General features: G+C 39.3%; 1 protein-coding gene across 1 annotated transcript; it reads left to right on the top strand.

Moving 5' to 3' along the window:
* Positions 1 to 1,825: 1,825 nt before the first annotated feature.
* LOC121181756 (cAMP-dependent protein kinase type II-beta regulatory subunit) lies at positions 1,826 to 9,362 on the top strand. Its single transcript, XM_041037888.1, has 11 exons — positions 1,826 to 2,090; positions 3,227 to 3,262; positions 4,456 to 4,508; positions 4,671 to 4,754; positions 5,001 to 5,107; positions 5,311 to 5,464; positions 7,117 to 7,218; positions 7,311 to 7,385; positions 7,518 to 7,586; positions 7,699 to 7,834; positions 7,988 to 9,362. Exons 1-11 carry the CDS (start codon positions 1,826 to 1,828, stop codon positions 8,140 to 8,142), a joined length of 1,236 nt encoding a protein of 411 aa, XP_040893822.1. The 3' UTR covers positions 8,143 to 9,362.
* Positions 9,363 to 9,947: the final 585 nt, after the last annotated feature.

The following is a 9,947-nucleotide window of genomic DNA, read 5'->3' as shown; positions in this document are numbered from 1 at the left end:
TTTTGAATGGTGAGTTTGAGAACTAGCAGCTAAGCTGCAGCAGTGTTGTGTTGCAGGTCACTCCATGGACAGGCCATATGTTTGCCTAAGTGAGAAAATGTTGTGCCTTCTTAATAAAGGGTGACAGATATGGGCCACAGCAGGGGGAGGGGTCCTGCAGCGGAGGCACAGAGGACTGATAACCATGGCAGATAATAGCTGCGCTCTATTGGTAGATATTTTCCTCCTCAAGTTATTCCCTGCTGTTCACCTGTAGAACTATTCCTTCATGTCTCTTTGCTCTCTTCTCACCATCATCAAAGGCCAACTCAACATGATCATCCCTACAATATGGCACACACAACAGAAGGTTGTTGCACATTTGGCAGCCTCAGGGTTTTTTCATATGGTAGCAGTTGTACCACCATGAGTCCCAATCAAAACACTAACTACAGCACAGTGGATTGACTGTGTTGTGTTTAAAGTTCTATATACTTTGTAAAAGGAGAGGTTGAGTAACATGAGTACTACAGAATTAAAGCTGAGAGCGCAGTTGGAAAGAGTTACTGGTTTTACAGGTTTAAGGGCATGTTTGAATCCCAGAGATGATGTTTTCTGCTCTTGTGGGAAAGTCAATAGGAAGGCCCAGATTCTAAAGTGTACTGTTTAATCATAAATGCTTATATCTTGATCTTATATTTAACTCATATTCACTGATCTTTAAAACCCAAATGACTTGTCACCCAAAAAGGCAAAGGGCTCACTATAGATGACTATGTGAAGTGTGCTGACTGTCATGTTTTAGTTTCAGGAATGAGAATACTTTTGTAACAGCCGTTTCTTTCCAAAACTGAATGTTTCAGTCTGTAATGAAACTTTCTGCCTGGGAGTCATAATGTTCTGAAAGCATCAGATTTATTAGAAATGGGCTCCAAACTCCCATTGCTGTGAAAGACAGTCCCTCTATAATGAGCCTTTGTCTTAAGGCTATTCATTAGTTTAAGAATTTTCTGAAATATTAGCCTGAGTTACAATGTGAATGGAAAGCTGTTTTTCTCTGGTCTTTCTGTAAATTACAGCTGTTTTAATTTTGACCTGTTTGACCCCCTTATAAACAATTAATCATACACAGATGACATGGTGATGAACAATTTTTACCCATTTTCCATATATTAATCCAAAGTTGCACATCTTTATATTTAGAATGGCCATCATTGCTTGATTTTTTAAAATTAGTTTTTGTATTTTTAATTTCATTAGCTCATTTTGTATTAATACATTTTGAACTGCTTTGAAGTGGTCTTGTGAGACATTTACTGTCTCGGCCTGTGCGAATAGAGAGAAGGACAGTAGACTGAATAATAATATAACAATAATAATAAAAAAGAGTCTGGCCATAAAACAAGAAATATTAATCTTACTACTGGACAACATAGTAATAATATGGACACCTGAGATGTCTTCTCATCTCTCGCAGTGAAAATCGATCTTCCCGAGGGCTTTTCTTTCCCATAATTTGTATTTTGCGACTGACTGCGGTTTCTGCGCTGCTGCTGCTGCTGCTCATACGCAATCCCTGGATAGGTGGTTGCCATGGATTCCTGGGTCACATGCGTGGGCTTCCTGTAGCCAGAAGCAGCAGAAGATGCTTGGATCAAAAATCCAGAGCCATTTTCATTCAAGAAAAAGAGAGGATCCGCTGTAGATGGCTCGCTGGCTGGGTGGCCCGACTACACCCGTCTGCTAATTTTGGCTTTTGTTTTCCTTCATCTTATCTGTGGTGCGTTTGATTATTTCAAAATCGCAGCAAACCGATTTAGTCCACATCCATAGACTGATAACAGGAATGAGTATAGAAATTCCTGAAGGACTGACGGAGCTGTTACAGAGCTTTACCGTGGAAGTTTTGAGGAATCAGCCCAGGGATTTGCTCGAGTTTGCATTACAGTACTTCACCCAGCTGAAGGACAGTGAGACCAAAGAGGCCTCATTTGGCAATGACCAAAATTCGGCCCCAAGACCTGGAAAAGCGGTCAATTTCATTGACGAAGCCATGCAGATCGATTCGGAAAACGGAGAGGAGGAGGACGACGATGACGAGGAATTCGTAGGTAGGCTGATAGATTTACGATATGTCAGGAAGACACCGAATGTGAACGTGTATGACCTTAATTTGATTTGAATTGTGAGCGTGTATCGCCGTGTGCATGGCTTCTGTTCGGTGGCAGAGGAGAAGAAACACACCGAGCGCAGTGATGCTCCAGCGATCGCCACCTTGCATCCACCGCGGCTCTCTGTCATTTGCCATATATGGTCACGGAGCCTGGATGGTGGTTAATGAACATGTCTTGCGCTTCATCTATGCAGACAGAATTTTTTTTGTATTAAGGACAGAGTTGAAAACAGCTGCAGAATCAAGGGAATCGCTGTTTCTTTTTAAAGAAAGACCCTGCACCTCTAGGTCATTTGAATATTTTCAGTTTCAGACGCAGGGCCTGATGGGCCTGCCCTGTATGAAAAATATGACAGCATGTAAAGGTAGAAAACTAAAGCTCTGCTGTGATGTGAGCTATCGAAAATACGACTACCCAGCCAAGATTAATTTGTGCTTCCTTAACTGTGGTCATATTTAACACAATGGCCAGTGCTGGATTGCCATAAGGTGCAGCAAGTAGCATAGCAACCCAGAGCTCTGACACAGCATCCCAATGAGTGGTGGGGTCTACAAGGCTGGCTGCAACGGTTACATAAGGACTCTATAATCAATCATTAAACTATCTGTTGTGGTATTTTTGTGTCATGATCTTGCACCATCGCACCTCCATTGCCTTATCTTAATGATATTTCAGTGAGCCTCCTCGGACAACGCTGGCTGCCAGGCTATTAATGGATGAGACCTCCTATCTAATGTATATTTCATACCGAGCTATTGTGTTGGAGCTTGGCACTTACTTTTTTTTTTTTTTTTTTTTTTTTGCTGGGTTTTACATTTCAATTTTTTTTCTTATTTAAATTTGATTCAAATAGGCAAACGGCACTTCAAAGCAGCTGTCCTTATTCAGGTTTTACCCAAATGAATATGGATCCTTAATGAGCACAGGGCTGGGTGGACTCTGCCACACATGTCCCACTGTAGATGTAGAAAACTAGAGCATTAATTCCTTCCGGTGATAATTGAGTTACTGTAAGATAGGGTCACTTTATGATGAAATTTAATCTGTTAACATATTTTTTTGTTCTTTTGCAGCCCCGGTAATAAACAGATTCATCAGAAGAGCATCAGGTGAGTTGTCATTTGCTGCCTGTTTAAACTGGCTGTTAAAAGCCTGTTCTGTCAAGAGGGAAACTCTGGACAGTGTCAGTGCTGGAAATGTATAAAACTTGCATGAACACTAAAGCTGCGTCAGATTCGTCCTAGTACAAGCAATAGTGACATATTTTTCCATCTGTCTTTTCTCCCTGTCTTCATTTTATTGTCATAGTGTCGATTTATTGGAGTTTGTGAACCAACTTTGCCTCAAGCCCAGTTAATAATGTCCTTGAGTGATTCGGGTGGGGAGATCTGGACAAGTACCACTACTAATAAAAATCTCTTGCTTGGCTTATAGTAGTGTTGTAGCATCACAAAAAGAACTTTTCTGTATTAGGACTGATGGTTGCATGTTGGACAGTTTGAATGGAAAGTATGAGAAAGTGAAAATAATCAGTAAAACTTGAAGCTCAGTCAATTTCTTACCCTTTATCACTTCAAATGGGAAATGAACATCCTCTGCACCTGACACAACAGTGGCAGTAGACTAAATATTAAACCAAAGAAAGTATATTTTTATATAAAGTAAAAATTGAGAGTACAGATAGTGGGGTTTGGACTTTTTATCAACAATGTTTCAGGAGTTTGTATGTTTTTGCAAAATCAACAAACATAAAGCATAATTCAGCTTGTGTCTACATGATGCTAGGTTCACTCAGATAAGGCTTTGCTATTATCTTACCATTAAAACAGGAAGGAAATGCGGTACGAAATGTGGGCTACTTGAATATGCAGTTATGTGGTAACCTAAACATTGTTGTAGCCTCAGGCTACGGGGGTGCCCGTACACGATGTCTTTTTTCCCAAAAATGTGGTCAACACAAATCTCATAGACCATAGACGGGCTTTAAACCTGCAATATGAACAGTATCTTATACTTGAGCAACAGGTGGCAACAACCAATCGACAAATGATCCAAATTACAAACACCTAAAGCAATCACAGTGTCAATAACAATAATAAAATACACCCATAATATAATATAAACAATGTATCTTAAAAGTCATAGAATGCAATAAGGACTAAACAATTCTGGACTGACAGCAACACAAAACACTTATCAACAAAAGAAATTCAGATGTGGGAGAGGGAACAGAAGTTTTGGTTGAATCTACTGACTGGTAGTGACTGAACAGTTCATTCATTTGTTGATCTGTGTCACGCAGTGTGTGCTGAAGCATTCAATCCTGATGAAGATGAGGAGGATAAAGAGCCATGGGTAAGCTGTGTTCCATGTCACAATTATCTCATTTTCATTTTCCATTCAGTGCGACAGCATTATGAATTGTAGCTCAGAATTTGAATAAAATGGTCAACAATATGACTTATTCTGTGTAAGTTACCTCCAGGCAACATCACATGGGTGTGTTTTATTTTGCAGGTCACCCACCCAAAAACCGATGAGCAGAGACAGAGGCTACAGGAAGCATGTAGGGACATTCTTCTGTTTAAGAATTTGGATCCGGTAAGTGGATTATTCCATAAGCACTCTGGTGTGTGCTCTGCCATCTCTTAAATTACACAAAGGAGAACGGGGCCTGAGGCCAGCAGCTTTTTGCCACAGCTCAGTGCACTATGCATGATTATTAAAGATGGTTATTTTTAAGTAGCTGAAGCAGCACACTGAGTTGGTTCTGTGTGATTGTTTCAACATGCGAAATTCAAATACTTTACTTTTTTTTGTCGAACCCTGCCATTTTGTATCATACAGGAAGAGATGTCTCAGGTGCTGGATGCAATGTTTGAGAAATTCTGCACAGAAGGGGAGCATATCATTGATCAAGATGATGATGGGGACAATTTTTATGTCATTGAAAGGTAAATTTTCACATGATTACTTTCTTTTGTCCTGAATCAGATCACTGATTGTTAAATAAGTAATTCTGAAAATGAATATGTTTCTAAAATGTTCTGTAAAATCAATGTTTCTTGCTGACTTAAGATCTCAGAAGACACCATAACAGCTACCATGTGTTTATATTATCTCTGATTCGCTGTTTTTCTTTTGTATTTTCACTCAGTGGGACGTTTAACATCTTTGTGAAGGTTGATGGCATAGAGAAGCTGGTTGGCTGCTATGACAACAGAGGCAGCTTTGGAGAACTAGCGCTGATGTACAACACCCCCAGGGCAGCCACAATAATCGCCATGTCGCCTGGAGCCCTTTGGTGCCTAGTGAGTAAACCATTAAATCCTCATTCAAAGGCACAGTTGGCTCTGTACTTAGGTTTGTATAACATGCTGTGCTGTCAGTTGTCAGGATTTACAGTAAACATCCAGGTTGTCTGTGGCAGTGTTAGTACCTGGTAGCATGAGTAAGATGATGTCTGACTAAAAGTGAGACTACTACTAATCGCGCCTCCAGATATAATTTTACATGCTCATTAATTCATATATTAAAACATAATGAATGTGCAAACTGAATATGGAAAAAAAGATATCTGTGAATGTTAATGCAGGACTTTAAGAAAAAGAAATGTTGCGTGACCCTTTCTGAGAACTCAGCTGTCTGATCAGCTCAGATAAACAAGGCTAAACTTGTCTGTTTTAGCAATTATTCACCTCAGATGAACTTAGGTACTGACTTAAGATGTAATAAATGATCAAACTGTGAAGGTGGAGCTGCCAGCACAGTCATGGAGCATGATTATTCTTTGAGTGAAAGTTAATGGTATTTTGCTTAAACAACATCCAGCTATTTAATGACTTGTGGTCAGAACAGCTGTTTTGAATATGCAGTGGCTACTTGATCTCTTTCTGTGAAGCAGCTTGTTTATTAATGACTCAGTGAGGGTCGTGTCCTTAAACTGTGGGTAACAGCTTTGTTATGTCATCTCTGCGCAGACGGGGCAGGTTGCAGATGTATCCCCTGCTGACCTGGGCACTTGTACTGTGTTTTTGAGTCCTTGAACAAGCAGCGAACTCTGTTCAACTAACAATCCCCTTGGGTTGAGAAAGGATAGCACTGCTGAGGGGCTTCTGAGCAAACAGAGGCTCCAATTAGAGTCTGATTTAGGCCTGAGATTCAAGTGCACTGTAACATAGTGGTAGTCTGGCAGGATATTATAACTACAATACTCATGAGTTCTAGGTCCAAGGGCTGAGTCTCCCGGCCGCTTTACCACAAGATGATGTTTGAGATGTGCTGAATTGTTTGGTTGGGAATTTTTTTTTGTCTTGCCAGCTAGAGGGCGCCCTAGACTGTAGAGTATGTAGTCATCTACCATGTTCCTGGCCAATATTTGTGTCTCAACAACACTTTATCCTGCTGAAATGACCTACAACCTTGAGATTTCTAAAGGTTTATCACTGACAGAAGCAGGATGTGACTTGGTTGAAATATGGTGTTAGGGTTTGCAGGAAATACTCCTTATTTAAAATCTGGTTTACAGTGACCCCTACTGCTAAATGTTGTTTCATATCAGTTATTGTTTGGTATAAGGGTGCCAGAACAGTCTGGAACTGTAGGGGAAATGTAAATGACTCTGTCACAACCCAGTCACCCTGAACTCAAGAGAGTGCAGGGAAAACAAGCACAGAATTAAAAATTATGATGGTGCCAGGCCTTCTGCGTATTCTTGATTCTTTGCCATTATTCCTATTGTTATCATCATTATTATTATGTTACGTAGGCTGTATCCCCTAAATTCAAGATGAGTGATCAAAAATCGAGAGGGCTTTTGACTCAAAAAATTATGTTTGACATATACTTAATAATTATAAATAATTACTGCAGTAACACAAGATTAGATCCTGTAAAATGCATATTTCTTTTCACCATCTCTTTAATCACAAACCTGAACGTTTTCTTCAAATCTCTGCTTCAGGATCGTCTGACATTCAGGAGGATCATAGTGAAGAACAATGCCAAGAAGAGGAAGATGTATGAGGCATTCATTGAAACTCTACCACTGCTTACATCATTGGAGGTTAGAAGACTGGCTTTGTCCTCCGGTGTTAATAAACTGCAGTCTGCATTCACAGTAAAACCAACATCAACCAAATATCTTTTCATCCACAGCTCTCAGAGAGAATGAAGGTTGTGGACGTGCTATCCACCAAGGTGTACAATGATTCACAGCAGATTATTGCTCAGGTGACGAGCCTGTTTGTATGGCCTGTTCTTGGACTGGTCTTTTTATTTTCTGTTCCAAAAGAGTATTTATAAACACAAAGTGACGTATTTTTGGGGGCTAATTTATTAATGCATCAGTGCTTTGTGTTACAGGGTGATTTAGCAGATTGCTTCTACATTGTCGAGTCTGGCCAAGTTAGAATCACCATGAAAAGAAGCAGGGTACGTTTGCACTGTCTCTCTTTAATTTTTATTTGTAAAAAAACCTTCTGACTAAAAAAAAAAAATCTGTCATGTTTTCTGGGTATTCTGTGCGTTTTTTTTTTCTTGACAGACGAAAAAAGACCAGGAGGAAGAGGAGGTGGATATTGCCACATGCTCTAGGGGCCAGTATTTTGGGGAGTTGGCGCTTGTCACAAACAAGCCCAGAGCTGCATCGGCATATGCTGTGGGGAGTGTCAAATGCTTGGGTATATTTTGTTTAATTTCATGATAATTTATTATTTTATGTTAAGCCTGGCATGTAAATTATCCAGTATGCCACTTGTTATTTTACATTACTCTCCTAAAACTGTGCCTGACTCTTGTGTTCTTTTTTTGTTTTGTTTTGTTTTGTTTTTTAGTCATGGATGTTAAAGCCTTTGAGAGGTTGCTGGGCCCGTGCATGGACATCATGAAGAGAAACATTGCTAACTATGAGGAGCAGCTGGTCACCCTGTTTGGAAGTAGCCCTGAGATTGAGCAACAAAGTGCAAGAGATGGCTCCAATGGACCATGAATCAGTGGATGGAAAAAAAAAGGCTTGTATGGATGTTTTTCCCCATAACCACTTAAACGTCTTTTCCTACAAGAAATGTGAATACCCTCTACAATATTTGTGTATCAGATAAATAAAAACAGACACGTCAGATTCCCATATGAGGCAAGGTTCATTTCAGCAGTTTGCCACAGAGTGTTATGACTAAAGTAAGCCAAAGCAGAGTTGCTTAAAGCTTGTTTAAATTAGACTCTCACCTTAAAAATGTAGTGTACATTATTTTACTTGTCAGTGTCAGATGCATTATTTGTTTGCACACTTAACACTTCTGTTAACTCTCACCTAATGTCCACAGTGTCATAGTTACACCTACAGTATAATATTGTTTGTAAATTTCTAAACATTGTTTGTTAAAACCAGATGCCAAAGCTAATTTCTTACTGGATAATTGTGAGCAAATATGTCACATTCTCTTGTCATTGTTTTGGCAAGAGCACTAACACTGGCAGCATGAGGTGCACTGGTACGAGTGCCCCAACATGACAAAGGATAAACAATGTGTAAAGGAAACTAATTTGATTCTGTATTTGAATAACATCTTTCACATTTTGATCACAACAGAATGTAGATTTGGCAGTACTTTAACATTTTTACAAAATCCATTTTTGTTTATCATAAGATTTACTCCTTGAATACGTGTTCATGAACTGTATATCATTGTTGGTAAGTGTCTGTGGCTGTTAGCCTAATACTATGCTTTTGCAACAAAAAAAAAGGAAAAAAAAACTTCAGAGAGATAGCTGATAGTTTTGTAAGAATATACAACACATTGCCGTACAATTTGAAAATGAGTATTTACTGTTATTATATAGGCCCACTTTTAATTTAATAAGTTGCCCCACTAGATTGTAGTCATTATAGGTAATGTCTTGAGACAATTGATTTTCCTGTGTTTTAATGTCAAATTTAAGTCACACTGTTCTGTGTTGGTGAAACATATATTATGACTATGGCATCCATTAATTGCTGTCTACCTCTGCCAACAAATTATACTGTTTGAAAACACATATTCTGATGTTCCCTCTCAACAGGAATCTAAAGTAGATCCTCTCTCTCTCTCTCTCTCTCTCTCTCTCTCTCTCTCTCTCTCTCTGTCACTTCTCTCTCATTTTAAAATTATTAATTGGAAGTCTTCTGTATTTTGTCTGTGGTTTACTGCAGCTTAAAATGTTTAAAGCTGGTTTAACATTTAAACATTCTGAATTTATTTCCCCCCTTTGTGCAGATCGTATTGGTAATTTCTGAAGGCAAACCTATAATACTGACTGAAAGTACTGTATGTTTCACTTTTCATGTCAATAAAGAACATTTTTATATATTTTCAGTGTCACACAACTGTCATATCATAGAACGGTACAAGTTCAAAGCTTTTCCTTCGCCATTCAGCCTCTCATTTGCCATTCATTCTGTATTCATAGTTATTCAGTTGTTCATTGATTAAATCTTGTGGTAAAAAGTCAAAGCGATTTAACTACAAGAGCAGGTGAAATTAGAGCTGCAAGCAGCAATGGCGGGCCCTCGCACCCCTTGCGAGCCGCAGCAGTCGCAGCCAGCGTAGCCACGCACAAGAGTCCTCCTATGTCCTCTCCTCTCTCCTGCTCTTCTCCCCAGAGAAGCACAGGAGTATACAGCAACAGAAAAGACATGGCCCCCTCCAAGCAGGAAGCGCTATGAGTGTATCATCATATGAGCATATAAATGAGTTGAGCGTGTAAGGTCATCCTGATTATCTGTGCAGAGCAAATGTAATTTGGTTTAATGGACAG

Source organism: Toxotes jaculatrix, chromosome 5 (assembly GCF_017976425.1).
Source record: "Toxotes jaculatrix isolate fToxJac2 chromosome 5, fToxJac2.pri, whole genome shotgun sequence".
Lineage (NCBI taxonomy): Eukaryota > Metazoa > Chordata > Actinopteri > Toxotidae > Toxotes > Toxotes jaculatrix.
This window is presented reverse-complemented; position numbering and strand designations above follow the sequence as displayed.